This window comes from Oncorhynchus gorbuscha, unplaced genomic scaffold (genome assembly GCF_021184085.1).
Source record: "Oncorhynchus gorbuscha isolate QuinsamMale2020 ecotype Even-year unplaced genomic scaffold, OgorEven_v1.0 Un_scaffold_740, whole genome shotgun sequence".
Lineage (NCBI taxonomy): Eukaryota > Metazoa > Chordata > Actinopteri > Salmoniformes > Salmonidae > Oncorhynchus > Oncorhynchus gorbuscha.
Window position 1 is genome coordinate 232,501 of NW_025745787.1, and position 19,061 is coordinate 251,561.

General features: G+C 40.2%; 1 protein-coding gene across 1 annotated transcript in view; it reads right to left on the reverse strand.

The window, feature by feature from the left end:
• The window catches only part of LOC124019954 (transcription factor COE3), a gene marked incomplete at its 3' end in the record, with an annotated part of 230,695 nt that extends 218,804 nt beyond the window's left edge, over positions 1 to 11,891 (reverse strand). Inside the window, exons 1-6 of the mRNA XM_046335397.1 lie at positions 11,146 to 11,891; positions 10,704 to 10,860; positions 10,279 to 10,342; positions 9,740 to 9,795; positions 7,311 to 7,384; positions 5,226 to 5,294 (exon numbers count right to left, since the gene is read on the reverse strand). Of these exons, the coding sequence (XP_046191353.1) occupies positions 5,226 to 5,294; positions 7,311 to 7,384; positions 9,740 to 9,795; positions 10,279 to 10,342; positions 10,704 to 10,860; positions 11,146 to 11,285 (560 nt within the window). The remainder of the gene's footprint in view (positions 1 to 5,225; positions 5,295 to 7,310; positions 7,385 to 9,739; positions 9,796 to 10,278; positions 10,343 to 10,703; positions 10,861 to 11,145) is intronic.
• Between the last annotated feature and the right edge of the window lie 7,170 nt (positions 11,892 to 19,061).

Here is a 19,061-nt window from a genome sequence, read left to right on the forward strand (position 1 = left end):
ACTTGTCTTGTCATCCTCAACATTCCTCCCTGTCAGGTTCACCCAGATGGACACTCTGTCCATGTACATGCAAAACCCACATTCCCAAGAAACCATTCGACACAGAACATAAGACACATCAATAACAATAAAACCTGATAGCCAATTAAAATAAATTAAAATAAAATATAAACGTTTCATACACGTGTTTAAATGTCCATAGCTACAGCAAAAAAAAGACCCAAACATACAGAGACAAAAGCATAAGCATCTTCTCCTCGTCTCTTGTGATCTTAATATACAGTACATTAGGCTCTGCAGTCAGCGATGACTCGCGTTGCAGTGATTTCTGTCTGGGTGGATGTACACAGGGCTATAGGATAAAACCACAGGCTCATGGAAGTTCGTCTACAGACAATAGCAGAGCCTAATGACATCCATCTGCTTTAGTGATTCCACAGGACGGATCGACCCCCTCCCTCTATTGAAACCCACACCCCAGACCCATTCACACACATCACAATGAAAATGGGAAGCTTTTTTAAAATCCGCTTGTTTCAACTTCCACTACAATATCCTCTCTTTTTTCTTTGCTTCTCTTGTCTCTGTCATGGGATTCCATCCTCTCTCCACCCCCTCCCTCCTCGACCCCCCCTCTCTCTCTCTAGCTAGCTCCCTCCCCCTCTCTCTCTATCTCGCCCCCCCTCTCTCTCTCTCTCTATCTAGCCCCCCTCCCCCCTCTCTATCTAGCTCCCCCCTCTCTCTCTATCTAGCCCCCTCTCTCTCTATCTAGCCCCCTCTCTCTCTCTATCTAGCCCCCTCTCTCTCTCTCTCTCTCTCTCTATCTAGCTCCCTCTCTCTCTCTCTCTCTCTCTATCTAGCTCTCTCTCTCTCTCTCTCTCTCTCTCTCTCTCTGTCTCTCTCTCTCTCCCTCTCTCTCTCTCTCTCTCTCTCTCTCTCTCTCTCTCTCTCTCTCTATCTCTCCTCTCTCTCTCTCTCTCTCTCTCTCTCTCTCCCTCTCTCTATCTAGCTCCCTCTCTCTCTCTCTCTCTCTCTATCTAGCTCTCTCTCTCTCTCTCTCTCTCTCTCTCTCTCTCTCTCTCTCTCTCTCTCTCTCTCTCTCTCTCTCTCTCTCTCTCTCTCTCTCTCTCTCTCTCTCTCTCTCTCTCTCTCTCTCTCTCTCTCTCTCTCTCTCTCTGTCATGGGATTCCATCCACTCTCCTCCCCGATCAACTCCCCCCTTCCTTCTCTGTCCAATGTTCCTTTTGGACTTCTGTTACACTCACATTGTTGGGTGAGATTGAAGCACAAAGTGCAGAGACACTGGATCCCTTTTCAACTGTGTTTTAGTCACAATACAAAGTCAAGCAGTTTTGTGTGCAGAGCAGCTAGCGCTCATTATGTCAGAGACGCCCTGTTTTTAAAGTGCTCGCCTGACTTTGAAGCTCCGAATACACATTATCACCGGGTGAGACAAGTGAAAAAGACCTCGTGTTTCCTCTGCCTTCCCAGGGATGATAGCAGGCAAGGGAGAGGGTACAGGGAGGGGAACGGCTAGGCTACACGTTTCCTCTGAGAGGGTACAGGGAGGGGAGCGGCTAGGCTACATGTTTCCTCTGAGAGGGTACAGGGAGGGGAACGGCTAGGCTACACGTTTCCTCTGAGAGGGTACGGGGAGGGGAACGGCTAGGCAACACGTTTCCTCTGCTTCACACCATAACAAACCGGCTCGCTGTGAGACTTACAGAGCACTGGCTCGAGGTTATGTGAGACACAGCGTTTTCTTCTCTGTTTTTTTTGTACCTATGATTAAATTACGTCTCAGATCTCATCTGTTGTGTCGCAGTTCTATGGACTATTTGGAATGTCAGTCTGCACCGTCTTCCCTTCCCTCTCAGTCAGCGCCACAAGTTCACCATAGTTAAACAATACTAATAAAATACTAATAAAATACTAATAAAATACTAATAATATACTAATACAATACTAATAAAATACTAATAAAATACTAATAATATACTAATACAATACTAATCAAATACTAATACAATACTAATAAAATACTAATAAAATACTAATAAAATAATAATATACTAATAAAATAATAATAATATACTAATAAAATACTAATAAAATAATAATAAAATATTAATAAAATAATAATAATATACTAATAAAATATTAATAAAATAATAATAATATACTAATAAAAGACTAATACAATACTAATAAAATAATAATATACTAATAAAATAATAATACAATACTAATAAAATACTAATACAATACTTATAAAATACTAATAAAATGAAGCAACAACATTGCAGAGTGATAACCGTGCTAAGCACAGAACTAATCAAATCTACCTTGATAACAGGTTATTACGAATACTGGACAGATGACATTACACACACACACACACACACACACGCACGCACGCACACACACACACACACACACACACACACACACACACACACACACACACACACACACACACACACACACACACACACACACACACACACACACACACACACACACACACACACACACACACACACACACACACACACACACTCTCTCTCATGGACATATCACATCACACACACACACACACACACACACACACACACACACACACACACACACACACACACACACACACACACACACACACACACACACACACACACACACACACACACACACACACACACACACACACACACACACACACACTCTCTCTCATGGACATATCACATCACACACGCTGTCATTCTACTGTCAAATAATGAAGTCCATTTCTCAACCAATAGGAGGTGATATAGAAACACGTGGAGACACGCGTATAGATGTGTACAACTGAAGTAGGTCTGAAAAGCATCATTTCACCTCTACCTATTACCACAAAACAACATTCCGTTAATAAAAATGTTTTACGTTTCTAAAGTAACAACAAAATAACCTAAATACAATATAGAGTCATAATACACAGGTTCATAAATACATATACAGTCATAATACAATAGTGTGTAATGGCGGTAAATAAATACCCAGAATGCAATCACACACGTGATAGTGAATACATGTAAACACGCATACATTCTGCCAGAGCTGCTCCAGTCCAGAACGCGAGTCGTCTGTGAGCTCTGTGGTCCACTGGTTGACACATAGACTCTGTTGCTGACTGACTGAGTGAAAGGCAGCAACTGGCCGTCCATATTTGATTACTAATAAAGAGAGATGTTCCCCGTGTCAGATACCAAATACTCTCCGCTAAGCAAACAGCTATTCTAACAACTCAAACATTGGCATTGCTATCCACTGGTGGCCCATACTTCACCCTGGTTTTAACTCGTTTTATACTTCACCCTGGTTTTAACTCGTCGTCTTTCCCTCTCCTGGTTTCTCCATATTTCACCCTGGTTTTAACTCCCTGGTTTTAACGTCTTTTCCCTCTCCTGGTTTCTCCATACTTCACCCTGGTTTTAACTCGTCGTCTTTCCCTCTCCTGGTTTCTCCATACTTCACCCTGGTTTTAACTCGTCCCTCTTTCCCTCTCCTGGTTTCTCCATACTTCACCCTGGTTTTAACTCGTCGTCTTTCCCTCTCCTGGTTTCTCCATACTTCACCCTGGTTTTAACTCGTCGTCTTTCCCTCTCCTGGTTTCTCCATACTTCACCCTGGTTTTAACTCGTCGTCTTTCCCTCTCCTGGTTTCTCCATATTTCACCCTGGTTTTAACTCGTCGTCTTTCCCTCTCCTGGTTTCTCCATATTTCACCCTGGTTTTAACTCGTCGTCTTTCCCTCTCCTGGTTTCTCCATATTTCACCCGGGGTTTTAACTCGTCGTCTTTCCCTCTCCTGGTTTCTCCATATTTCACCCTGGTTTTAACTCCATATTTCACCCTGGGTTTTAACTCGTCTTTCCCTCTCCTGGTTTCTCCATATTTCACCCTGGTTTTAACTCGTCGTCTTTCCCTCTCCTGGTTTCTCCATACTTCACCCTGGTTTTAACTCGTCGTCTTTCCCTCTCCTGGTTTCTCCATATTTCACCCTGGTTTTAACTCGTCGTCTTTCCCTCTCCTGGTTTCTCCATATTTCACCCTGGTTTTAACTCGTCGTCTTTCCCTCTCCTGGTTTCTCCATATTTCACCCTGGTTTTAACTCGTCGTCTTTCCCTCTTTTCCCATCTCCTGGTTTCTCCATACTTCACCCTGGTTTTAACTCGTCGTCTTTCCCTCTTCCAAAATACTTGTTCACATCCAATGAACTACGACTGAGAAAACTGTGCTCAGCCAGTAGCAGTAACAACACATCTAACGTCATATCAAGCTCTCCTGGACAGTGGGCCGCATTTAGGAAGGCAGCCAAGCACTCAGATTCACATAGAAATACAGTATAGTGAAATAAATGACAGAGTACTGAATAAAAAACACTTGTTGGTAAATTAGGAGGCGGCCACTCAATGATACAAGTCTGAATGTAAAGCCAAGCGCACTCCAAGCGTTTTAACAACGGACTCCCTCACATCTGGGTAGAGCACAGAGAGAGGAAAGGGCCGAGGAAACTGTTTCCCCTGACAACTCGCTAGCAATTACCCAATCCCCCACAGAGACCTCCGGGTTTCCAAGTCAACCCACCTGTGCAACAACGCAGGGGAACAACAAACACAGAGACAGTACAATGCTGCGAGACAGAGAGACAGACGTTGGGCACCACAGAATCCCCCAGAATGACTACAACAACAGTCCCAGAATGACTACAACAACCATGACCATCGCACTCCGCACATACACACAGCACATACACACAGCCCATACACACAGCACATACACACAGCACATACACACAGCACATACACACAGCCCATAGACACAGCACATACACACAGCACATACACACAGCCCATACACACAGCACATACACACAGCACATACACACAGCACATACACACAGCACATACACACAGCCATACACACAGCATACACACAGCACATACACACAGCACATACACACAGCCCATACACTCCGCACATACACACAGCACATACACACAGCACATACACACAGCACATACACACAGCACATACACACAGCCCATACACACAGCACATACACACAGCACATACACACAGCACATACACACAGCACATACACACAGCACATACACACAGCACACGCCACCACGACTAAACCAGAATCGAGAAAAGATCTGTAACCGAACATCGGTCTGTTTCTTACCTGTCGATGATAACGGGATCTGAAGGAGTCTCGTTCCTGTTGCCACAACTCTTCTTATCACAACACCGACTAGAGAGGAGGCAATGATGATGTGATCAAAGGCAGGTTCACACAGGCAGACCAATTCTAATCTTTTGACCCTTTATTATAGGCAAAAGATCCAGATTGGTTAAAAAAAAATCAAATATATCAGATTTGGGCTGCGTGTGTAAACTGCAGCTCAAAGAGATTCACACAAGTGTGGTTCTTCGCATGTTTACTTGTTACTTTGTAACATTTTCTTTGAATTATTTTAATTGTATATTTATCTAAGCGTGACAGTGTTTAGATAATGATTGTTGCTGAGCTGTGCCTGTATTCCTGGCGCTAGCTGTCTGTCTGTCTGTTGATCGGTATGGAACCTAGTCAGTCTCGCCACGCCGGCCAAACGGGTAAACATCTCCTCCAACTGTGTTCCAAATGGAGCCCTATTCCCATAGACCTCTGGTCAAATGTAGTGCACTAACGTAGGGAATAGGGTGCGATTTGGGACGTAGCCTTACTTAGCATTGCCGCTGTTTCCCAAATGGAGCCCTATTCCCATAGACCTCTGGTCAAATGTATTCCCAGTGTACTAACGTAGGGAATAGGGTGCGATTTGCATGAGCATTGCCGAGCACTGCTGTTGCACGTTTGCTAGTCTCAGGGAGACAAGATGTTTGTGGTGTTGTGTCTCTAGCACTGAACTGAGAACAGAAGACGCCAGGAGGCTGGGGAATCGTCTTTCCACAGCTTCAGATTTTTTTTTTTGTTTCCCTCTAATTGTCAAGCTGTTAATGCTGGAGAGGATGCAGACGGCCATCTTCAAAACCAGCCTTTCTGTGATAGGCCAGAGATTCATTAGAACGCTCAGAAGCCATGCAGCCCCTGCATCAATCTTTCACTGAAGTAGCATTGTCTCGGTTTAGCCGTTGGTGCTGGTTATGGTGCTGGGGTCTAGCCATAGCTACCGATGGGGATAGGACCGGATCCAACACTGTGTGGTACAGTTTTATTCATGTTGAAATTATACCAAAAATGTTATGCTTCATTCTCACTTTATTTGTTATTTTTTAAAGCCTAGTTGTATGATGGTTACATGTCCAGACGAGCTCAGTGAACAACCATATGGTGTGAGGAGAGTGTGAAGCTCTTTAAAGCTGCTACTGAAAGTTAAAGTGAATAAACAACGTCTAACAGTCCTCCACTTCTAGAGTTCCAAACCACATCTGTGTTTTCAACAGAAACGGCCTTTAAATACAAGCCGTGTGTGTGTGTACACACACACACACACACACACACACACACACACACACACACACACACACACACACACACACACACACACACACACACACACACACACACACCTCTGATACATTCATTGATATGCAAACCGTCATCTAAAGGGAAAACATAGCTCCTTTTTTTTGTACATTACGGCGTGGTGATGAGGTGTAGTTGGAGCAGGATGACGCCTGCTGTGTGGGATACTGTATGGGTCAGCTCGTGACAAACAGGGATTCAACCCAACTTCATAAGAGCAGTGACTTTATCTAATGCAGGGGGAGGGGGGGGCAAGATTATCAAAGCTCCATTTCTGGGTTTTTTATTCCGCGAGCCAAAAGGAACGCCCGTTGACAGAACACAGGAATGTGCCGTCATCTGTTCTCTGTGTTGTGTCTGTTGTCAGTTGACCAATCAAACCCAACTATAGAAGGCTAAATCGATACAGGGATGCTGGCCTGTAATTCCTAACGGTCATTGAATGCAACCTCCCTAGTTATAATATTCTATTTCGCATGATATTATGTCTGAGAATAGGCAGCCTATGTAAAATTGGCTATGATTCTGCCGATATGGACCGACGCGTTTTCATTGCAACAAGAGATTGAGGTTGATGCGTTAATACATCTACTAAGGAGTATCCTCAACAACAACAAAAAAAACTCAGCATTTTAATAACATAACAAAGAAATATATAAAAATGTATATATTTTTTTTAAACAAGCATATATTCATTAAAAGGACGTTGAAATGTAGCTAATCACCGTGACAAGCTCTTACCTGCACATGATTTCGTGTGTGAGAAGCACTCGGCACATCTCTGGGTTTTTGTCTTGACCTTCATAGATAATAGCCTTGGAATCAAAGCGAGAAATACATCAGAAGCAGACGTTTCAAATATCGAACTGGATATAACAGCGTTGCACATTTTGCCGATCTCTGTGGGCTATATAGGATATAAACCTTAACCTAAACCACAATAACATTCAATTCATAAATGGATCAATTCATTACATAATTGATTATTAATTCCTAAAGTATATAGGCCTACTAATATTGACATATAGGTCTACATACAGCAATTGTATAGTTTATGTTTTATAGGTTATATTGTAAATTGAAAATATAAATTAATTTCTCGTAGATAATTTCCAAACAATTAATTTATTTTACAAAATATATATTTCTATATATTGTAATGTAAATAAATAGCCTAAATGATTTGCTAGACCACAACACAAAAAATGTCAAATAGGTTAATATGTGTATATGTTATTTATATATTTTGATTAATTTATCCCAGGATAATACCAACACCACGTTGGTTCTGCTGCAGATGGGCGATGTAAATAATACCCATTTCCGTATACATCAGCGCCATTCTAATCTACAGATATGTCGAGGGGGGAAGAGCTAATGGACAATCTGTTGTTTATTTTCAGCCGCTAACAATGATTTTTCTCGGATACAAAATAAAAGCGGTGTCGGAGGGGTTTCGGTTGAGTAATTTTTGAGCATTGGCTTTAACAGATGGCGTGGAGCTGTAGGTGCGCTCGGCCTCAGTTCTTTTTGCTCTCTGTCTGTCTCTCTCCCTCCCCTCGTTCTGCCCCGGGTCTGTGATGCACGGCTACAGCCCGACAAACAGCAGCCGGTCTATCCCGCGCGCACCGCCGTTACATCTCGGATGAATGTTAAAACCAAAGAAGCGGGGCTTTTAATCAAAGATAAACTCTTTATAATTAGCAATTAAGTAAAACGCGTGACACACTATAGGGCCTTATCACAATTGATTTAACAATGAACAACAACGCTGCTATAGCAAGAGGGGACATAAAGCGGCTGAATAAAAAACACATCACTACACATACAATATTTCACAGCAAAATGAGATAAGGGATTTTAATATTGTTTTTGGTGCTTCTGGTAGTAGTTGAAAACACACCGAAACAGCTCTGTTCCATTGGAGGTGAGAGGGTACCACATAGTCGAGCCACAACATCTATATACGAGGGATTTGGGGAGTATTGCAGTTATCATCATGTGATTTATTTCCCGTGTCTCGGCTGAAGAAACAGAAATCTATAAACTGACGGTTCAGCGTCATTGACTCTTTGATCATAGACAGACCTATAGGCTACAGTCAACGAGGAGTGGGGCGAATCTAACGTGTAGCCTATATTTCCTATATAATAATAAGAGGTGACAAAATATTAATAAAATAACTGGTCATAATAATGCTGTTTAACCCTAGACACTGAAGCTATAGGCTATTCAGTGAACTTGGCGGAGTGCACTTAACAATAAGCCCATACTAGCCGAGAGTGATTTCCGAAAACATTCAGGGTGAGGAAACGCGCCACATTGTCCACTCAAGTGGCCTCTCGTACTAAAAAGGGGCTCTTGTTATTGAACCGAGACCTTCTTTTTTAGCAATAATAGTCTCGTCTGTTTGTCACAATAAATAATTATTTGAACATTTCTGAACTGATGGACTGTCAACGCACAATTATACTACATAGCAGATAAGACCTATGTTTGTTGATGGCTACGACATCCCATCTATTAGCACATAAGACAAATTAGTGGTTAATTGACTAAAAATGCGCTCACGAGCCAATACACAAAGCACGGTAGTAAGACCTACAAAACCAATTCATTTCAGGAACCGTAATATCAGCTAAATATTTTATAGCATTCTCTCCGCCAAAAAATATATATAATATCTCATGTCAATGTATAATCACGATTTTAAAAAGGAAAATTAAATAGACCCCATTAAACAGTTTTGCTGCGAATTAAATCAACATTAAGGGGAATCGTGCACGGGTATACGGGAGACCCCTGGAGCTTACAACCCGAATTAAAGAGAGGCCACTAAAGGTTATTATTGTAATGAACTATATATCGGATATCTACAACTGTCCATCTCTATAGCCGAGTCACAAAAGTTGTATAAAATAAAAAATAATAACAACAATTACAATCGCTCCAACCCGAGAGCGAGCTGATTTATAGTGAAATATAAACGATTAAAAAAAACACAACCACACATGGCCTAATAACTTACAGGCTCATAATTGAAGCATACATCTTCTGTAATAGGGTCCATTTGAAAACCACGCACGTTTCCACAACACGTTATATTTCAAGCACCATACGCATACAATTTGGCATTGCAGATAATTATATATATATAAAACAAATCTTACCTGTTTTGTCATGGAATCGATTAATCGTACGAAAAGATCCTGTTCTGTTCTGACACCTGTGAATAAAGTATATATATTTTATATCTTGTCATTTACACTGACAAGTATCTTGTCATTTACACGGTGATTTTTGCTTACACATATTAAATTTGAGAAAATATATGTCTTACAATTTTTACTGACATAAAATAAATATCATTAAAAACACGGTTTGTTTGTTTTTAATAAACACGTGTCATCTCAATACATGTTGATGATCATCATCTGGTTCGCGTCAGGTTAAAACGTGGATTCATATCTGATTCACCACGCATCGCTAACTGAGCGTGGATTAACCACAGACGATGCTAGCTGACACCGACCGACACTGTAGGCAATTTACCACTTTAAAAATGTAACCCAATATCGGACTAACAACCACCATACAACGTTTATCTGACGGAATCAATGTCCCAGCACGCATCCCTGATTTGTACTGATTCACTCCATAATAATAATCAGACCTAGTTTATTTTCTTATCAGTAGCCACACCACTTACCGTTGCTGTACAGTAACTGTAGTTTGTAGTGTATCCCATTGTTAGTTTTTTCACTGTTTGGTTCCTGAAAATAACGAGCATTGAATCAGTGTTCACATACATTTACTGTGTTTTGTTGATATTTGTCTTGATGTGGTAATTATGAGCTCACAAAATAGGCTATTGTGAAGTGGTCAAGTGTGTGTGTGGAGGGGGGGGGGGTGTATCTATCTATGTAGAGTAAAACATATTAAAACTAAATGTATAAAATCATTTTGCGACATTCGAAGTCATTTATAAAATCCACATAACTGCACGTGTCTCCTCCACCGCCTATGACGTGTTCCTGCCTTTACCACCAAATGATGAACTGTGTAGGTGAAAATAAAAAAATAAAATATAAAAATGAATAAAATGGGACGATATTCCAAAGAAATGGCGCTTACTTTGTCCTTCTCCACAAAGTCCACATAAGCTGTCCGTTCGATCTCCACCGGCTGTCCTTGTCTGTCATACAGCGCAAGAACGAAGTGGAAAAAGTTGGATTTTCTGAGGTTGGACGGTGGTTGCTTCTCGTAGTGTGCCCGAGCCAAACCCACACCGCTGCGGAGAGAAGAGAGAGCAGCACCTCGGTTAGATGGGAGAGAGAGATACACTGCAGATGGAGCTAGCATCAGATGAAAACATTGGGAGATGGTGTGAAAGGCACGTTTTTAGAGACAAGAGATTTCTTGATTTGTCACTTTAACAGTAATATATGAAGTAATGAGCGTTGGAGAACGCGCTGAAGAGAAGAGTCGCATAGGGAGATTGTAATTGATACGGCAATGTGGGGATTTAGGGGCAATCTGAGAAATGCATTAAAAATTGGGTGTTTGGCAAACGTACCTTTGGGCGGCTGTGTTCGCATCCACTACCCCGGATGTGTGCATCCACGAGCGGACCGAGTTCATCCCGCTGCCCAGCGGTTCCTCTTTCATTGTCGTCCCTCCTCTAGGTAAGCCTATATTTTCCTGAATTCCAAACATTAAAACAGTTTCGTACAAACCCGCTCCAGCCAAATGAGAATAATAGGAAGGTAGTTGTTGAAGAGCAATCTTTCCTTCTTGGTGGTTGACAAATAACAGTAAAATAAGTTTGTTGTAGTTAAAACGTGTAGAACGAAATAAAAGTCCCAGTTGAGTTCACAAGTCCTGTCTCCTTGAGCCCGTCCTGTGTTGGCACGACATGAACAATTCACAGAGTGGGTTACTGTAGTCTATCTCGGTAGCTGGTTGGAACGTGATCCTAGTCGTTGAAGAAGTCCTTCAAATAGCAGGATATGGTTGTAGTTGCTTCTGTTTTATTCTAGTTTTTATTCGAAATGCGTTTGAAGAAAACTTTTTTGTTTTTGGTGATGGCTCCTCAAGCTGGAGTCATCATACAACAAGCATTTACAACAAAAAAAAAGCTTCAGTTGAATCGACCACTTCTGGCAATGCGCTCCAGCTCCAAAAGACAAAATAAACGAAATGATTACTATGGAGGTGTTCCTGGACACAGGAGAGGTTGATGAGAGGCCTTTAGCGTCTTGCAGAATGGGATGGAAGCATACAAAACTCAACCCTCTATCCCGGAGGAGTGGAACCTTTCCCGGGAGCCAAAACTCTAAACCCACGGGATGCGCGCTGTCAGAATATGACGCGCTGTTGGGCGGAGCTTCGACCATATATGGAACAGTGACACGTCCTGTCCCTGAACGAGCTTCATTCTGGAGAGTCCTACATTTCAATAGCTGCCTGGCTGAAACCCGAGAGCTCCAGCAAGGCAAGCTCCACTTTTTCCGCCATCAAATGTAGAGATTTCCCCCCCTCAAATTCACATCTCGTGACGTTAATATTTACTAAACATGAAATCCTAAAGGACAAGAGTGTAGCCGATACAACATATTATAGGGAAGAGAGCGGTAATTGTGACTAAATACTTTACCCAGGTAGGCTGCTATGTGATGTTCTCAGCGTTGAATGAGGAAATATCGACTAAAAGTCTGAGGGAAAAGCATAACATGTCTATAGGAGCATAAAGGAAGGGCTTTCCAATCCATTTGGTCAAAACTAGATACAATGTCAATGGGATATTTTTCACCATTACTATTTGTTAAGGCTTTTCCAAATCTAAATTGGCATGTTTTATAGAGGAGGTCGCCAGCGCATATATATAGTCAAAGTTAATCAATGCTATTTTAATACAGTCATGTTTCAAGTGATGGAATATAACGCGAACTAAAGTAACTCTGCTGCAAACAGTAGCCTCGGTATTACTGTCTGTATAAAGGGAAATGCGTCAGATGTCTGTATCCCAGGCTACTACCATTTGCATGGTAAGAACTCGTATCGATTCAATGTGCAATACCTCACGTCTGTCATGAAGTTTATTAAACAGCCGGGCGTCGTTGCAATGTGTTAGTCTAATGCAATGCGCAGGTTGTATGTGTGCTATACATGAATGTTCAATACGATAGTTGATTTAGTTTAATGTGGGTGTACATCATTCTATTCCGTGAACGGACTCGGGGATGCGCGGTGTCCAACCTCTTCTCTTCTGAAGAACAGACCTGTATTTTATTATAATAAAGAAACACTTTTAAATAGCACAATAATATGACGGGGAGGTATTTCTCCTTCAGGGCAAATGCTTTCTTGTTGCCAATTTGCAGACCTTTTTTTTAAAGCTATATTTTTACATTGTAATTAATCGGCCAAAAAAAAAAAGTGAAGTCCGATTTAGGTTATCAGGGGACCCCACAGCCCCGTGCACTAAAGGGGTGGGATGGGTGTACGTGGAAAGGAAGAGAGATGTGTTTTAGACAGCATTTTGCTGGGGTTGGGGGTTAATGACTATTGCCAAAGATAAGTGAATTATCAAAGCGGCTGTTGTTCTTGCGTTGTCTCTAAATCCATTCCTTTCCCGGCCCTGCACGTCCTAATTAAATACGTAAGTATAATAAAACAGCATTTTATTACTATTTTAGGATAATATCGTTAAGCTATTCTATTTCTAGACAATTTACAATTTATTAATTTTTACAATTTATTGTGTCAACCCCGGAAAATATTGTGCTAAAGTGTTCATATGAATGGGTTCATATGCAAATTGCTTATAAATTATTATTTGCTCGATAAATTGATGTGACGTTGAACAATGTTACCAATGCCGTGTTTGCGGCGTTGCAAGTTAAATGTTATAACGTTGAAATAGAGCGCACTTGCCTTTTTTAGTTTTTTTCCCCTCTAAATATGTTATTTCAATTGGTCATAAATTAAGTTACTTGCCAACATTTTTTTTTTTTATCTCAGTATAATTCCGTCTTGGAAACTGCATATTGCACCAAGTAGCCTAATGATATTTGTAATGCCGATTATACACCAAAGGGCCTGAAATCTGATGACCAAAGTAGGTTTTTAGGCCAGATCCTGTTCAAACTGATACTGTTGACGGGAGAGAAAGAGGTTCTCGGACAGTTCGACAACCCCATCACGTAGGTAACGACCCCGTCATAAAAAAAGGAGTTTTAAACCTTATTTGACAACAAATGCAGCTGCTCCTCTATTTTGGACGATATTAGGCGAAAATGAATGCAAATCTGTGTTGGGAGCCATCTGGACAGGAATAGGGAATCAGCTGCTGCCACAACAGGCGCTGAGCCTGAATCTATTTCAGCTCATTTTCTAGGATCATCTGGTCGCGTGCTAAATGCTCTCTTTCATTTAAACCAAGTTTTAACTTTGCCTTCCTCTCTAACTGCTTCCGTCAGACAGACGGAAATTAATCAAGGTGCTTAGGACGGAAAGAAAAAAACGGGACGTTGATGGACATATAAGTGCATATTTTAATTTATGATCATGTCTCAATTTGACATATGAGTGCTTCTCGCACGTGCTTATTCTGTGGTGGTGTTTAAACATCAGCAACGCACGCAGCGACATCTCAACAAGTCTTGATGTTGATGTACGGATAGATTATTCTTTAGCAATAAAAAGTCATAACAAAGCAATAGCATAATAAGTGAAGATAAATAATAATAATAATAATAATAATAATGATACTACTAATAATGATGATAATAATAATAACAACAACGATATTAATAATATTAATAACAATACGTCTATTATATTCTAATATCAAGTCACTAAAAAGCTTGTGTATATTTTGCATTCAACATTAACTGTGCGTGTAGCCCATTCTGCTCTAATCATAACGACCATGTGTGCGGATTTAGTTGTAAAAGATCGCTAATGTTATATCTCATTTAGAGAAGTGTGCTAATGGTGAACGCTAGACAAAAAAATAAAACCACAATGTTAGTCATGCAGGAGGAGTGTTGGTTTGAATAAGATTTGCTTGGTGTTGCCAAGACCTCCGGAAGAAAACGACCCTCCTCCTTATTGTGTGTGAAGTGTTCCTTTTGTGTGAATTTACGGGGTGAGGCTTCAATGATCCCCCACAAATTTGCATTTAAATAGCGACATCAACCGATTCGCGTGCCACACACCAATGGGTCTCCCAGATGTCAAGGCAAAGTCGGTGAGATGGCCATAGCCCAGCTGTCCTCTCCTCTCCTCCAGTCGCAACATCATACCAAAGCACAGAGAGAGAAAGACTAAATATACCAAGGTTTTCCTGTTTTCATCTCCGTTCGCTAAAGCAGCGTGTCGTGTTACTGACTGTACAAAAACATGAACAAGACTTCGCTGAGTGAAGGAACATAGATTGAAGAAAAAATATCCAACAAGACGCGATTATATTATTGTTTTAAACGGGACATGGTTTCATTACTTTGCTAGATTAGTCCACATATTTCTTAATGCCAGCCTGGGATGCGAAAGCTCACAATAAGTAGCGGACAGAGAGTTTTATTGGCATGACATGGACACGAAATTAAATTGACAATGCAAAAATATTGAACACAGGACTCTCTCAAACTGAGACATTAGTTAGGGTAATCTTTTATCCCATAAATGTCCATTTCTCTGCAGCCTAAATATGCAAGTCAGCTTGTGGTTGACGGCAGGTCGGGCAATACAGGGTCCTGCTTTCACGGTTGGAGCACACATTGAACTTGAACGCTTTGTGTGGCTTTTAGAAACGCGGTTTTAACATAAAGGAAACTTCTTCTAGATGCAGTTGAATCATCCACATATAAAATATTTTCAGATATAGTTGAAAGAGTCCTCTTTCACTTCAGACAAAATATCGACATGCAGCACTTTCCAATATTTCACTTTTACAGCTTCCTCTCTCTCGCGCTCTCTAGTGTGTGTGTGTGTGTGTGTGTTTGTGTGTGTGTTCGTAGTATAAAAGGCCGACTGCACCATCATCAACCAAATGTCAGAGCTGAGTGACTGCGCATCAAAAACACTCAACTACACCTATGACAGTTTTTCACTTGCATAGATTATTATTCCACGCCCCAATCATCACATAATACATTACACAATTAACTGTTAGATAGCACACGAAGTTCAAATATATAGGCGAGTCACTAACAACGTGCATGTCAGATGGAATCTTATTTTAGAACGGCAAAAAAAAAACATATTTCTTACTCATAAAATGTTCTTTAATATTTATGGCAAAACAGCATGTTTCTAATTTGTTTCAATAACCGTAAATATGCCGCTGATAAGTCAACTCTTAAACAAAGGATCGTCTCTGCTTTATAAGCGCTGCGTCTCGTTCCCGCGCGGCTTGTTTCAAATGCAATGTTGTTAATATATATGCCATTTAGCAGACGCTTTTATCCAAAGCGACTTACAGTCATGTGTGCATACATTCTACGTATGGGTGGTCCCGGGAATCGAACCCACTACCCTGGCGTTACAAGCGCCATGCTCTACCAACTGAGCTACAGAAGGACTGATAACAGGAAATCAAACATGAGTATTGGCAAAATCACGAGCCCTTAATGTGCCCTCTGAGAGTATTCATACCTCTTCACTTATTCAACATTTTGTTGTGTTTACAGCCTGAATTTAAAAAATGGATTAAATATATATTTTTTTTCTCACCCAATCGACACACATTAATAATGACAAAGTGAAAAAATTGTTTTTCGAATTTTTTGCAAATTTATTGAAAATGAAATACAGAAATATCACATTTACATACAGTTATGTATTCAACCCCCTGAATCAACGCATGTTAGAATCACCATTGGCAGCTATTACAGCTGTGAGTCTTTCTGGGTACGTCTCTCAGAGCTTTGCACACCTGAATTGTACAATATTTGCACATTATTCTTTAAAAAATGATTTAATCTCTATCAAGTTAGTTGTTGATCATTGCTAGACAATGATTTTCAGGTCTTGCCTTAAATTTTCAAGCCGATTTATTAAGTCAAAACTGTAACCACTGTAGGCTACTCAGGAACATTCAACGCTGTCTTGGTAAGTAACTCCAGTGTAGATTTGGCTTTGTGTTTTAGGTTATTGTCCTGCTGAAAGGTGAATTCATCTCCCAGTGTCTGGTGGAAAGCAGACTGAACCAGGTTTTCCTATAGGATTTTGCCTGTTCTTAGCTCTATTTCCATTTTTTTTATCCCTAAAAAAAACTCCATAGTCCTTGCCGATGACAATCATACCCATAACATGATGCAGCCACCAACCATCATTGAAATATGAAGAGTGGTCCTCAGTGATGTGTTGTGCTCAGTGATGTGTTGTGTTGGATTTGCACCAAACATAATGCTTTGTGGTGTATTCAGGACATGAAGTTCATTTCTTCGACAAATTATTTGCAGTTTAAATGTAATGTAAATGTAAATGTTTAACTTTAGTTCCTGATTGCAAACAGGATGAAGGGTTTGGAACATTTTTATCCTATACAGGCTTCCTTCACACTGTCATTTAGTTTAGTATTTTGGAATAACCACAAGGTTTTTAGTTTTCTCTTACCACAGCCATTAAACTCTGTAACTGTATTAAAGTCACCATTGGCCTCAATGGTGAAATCCCCAAGCAGTTTCTTTCCTCTCCGGCAACTGAGTTAGGGTTAAGGAGGCCTGCATCATCATAGTGACTGGGTGTGTTGATACCCCATCCAAAGTGTAATTAATAACTTCACCATGCTCAAAGAGGCTATTCAATATCTGTTTATTTTTTTATATTTTTTTTTACCCATCTACCAATAGGTGCCCTTCTTTGCAAGGCATTGGAAAACCTCCCCTGGTCTTTCTGGTCGAATTTGTGTTTGAAATTCACTGCTCAACTGAGGGACCTTACAGATAATTGTATGCGTGGGGTACAGAGATGAGGTAGTCATTAAAAAAGCATGTTAAACACTATTATTGTACACAGAGTTTGTCCATGCAAATTATCATGTGACTTGTTTAAGCAAATCTTTACTCATTCATTTATTTAGGCTTGCCATGACAAAGGAGTTGAATACTTATTGACTCAAGACATTTCAGATTTATTTTTATATTTTTAATACATTTGGAACAATTTCTAAAAGAAAATACAAGTCCACTTTGACATTATGGGGTATTGTGTGTAGGTCAGTGACACACAATCGAAATGTAATCCATTTTACATTCAGACTGTAACACAACAACATGTGTAAAAAGTCCATGGGCGTGAATACTTCCTGAAGGCTCTTGTACATAGAAATACGCATGCCAAAATAATATTACATAATGTCGACATATTGTTTCTCATGTGTAGGCTTATATCTCAATATAGAAGTTCACAAGTCAAAACAATAGTCCGGGTTTGCTGAATATACAGTAAGAAAATGATTTAATTGTCAAAGGCAATCCAGCATCTGTAACCTTAATGCAAAGCGTTGCTCGTTTGGCTCTAAATTTTGACGAAGAGCGCCTCCTTTTGGTCATTTTAAAGACCACACCACCACTATTGAGATTTCCTGGCAAACTTCAGCGCATCACAGAACCGTTACGTTTGTCAATAGATTGTTGGCCCTTTAGAAAGCAACACGTGATCTAATTAGTGTATAGAGTAAACATCTAACAACCCATGTTGTTAATGTACATGTGATTTTCAGAACAGTCATGTCTTATTCAGGCTTTGGTGTCGCTTGAAGGAATATAATTTATATAATAAATACAAAACGCTATCTAATAGTCACGGTCATAAAATCAGTCAAGGAAAGATTTACAGTTTTGATTAGTTGACGGAAATTAGAAATTAATTTAGAAATAAACATAATTACAAAACAGAACCTAATTCAAGTGCTTTTTACAATCGGGGTTGTTTGCAAGTTAGAAATGCGGTTGTTTCCTTACAATAAACAAGGCATCAATTTTAACAGCGTGCTGTAGTCATCGCAATTTCAATGCAAAGAAAACACAGCGACAGACCCTGATAAACTATCGGCTAATTTTAAAATGCATTCTGAACATTATAAATATATTTGTTTCAAAGGTTCTAATGTCAAGGGGGCACCTTCATTATGGAAAAAGGGTTTGATTAGGTAACTTCAGATATTGTAATTGGCTTTAATGAAGCATGTATCGGGATAATTAACCCGCTAGGAAGTTGAGTCGGTTTTCGGCTTTCATACTGTCCAGATGTCCAAATGCAGATCAACCTTCAATTCAAAGTTGAACGGTTTTATTTAAAAGCTTTAAATGTGTATTTCACTTTCAACTATTTTAATCTAATAAACGAGCACAGCCTTTATAAATGTTGAAAATGCGAAAGGCGAAGAACTTGGTAATAGGGCAGATTGGAGAGTGACTGTTGAGATTATAAATCACTGCTCCTATCCTACCAACCATTACAAACCACTGCTCCTAGCCTACC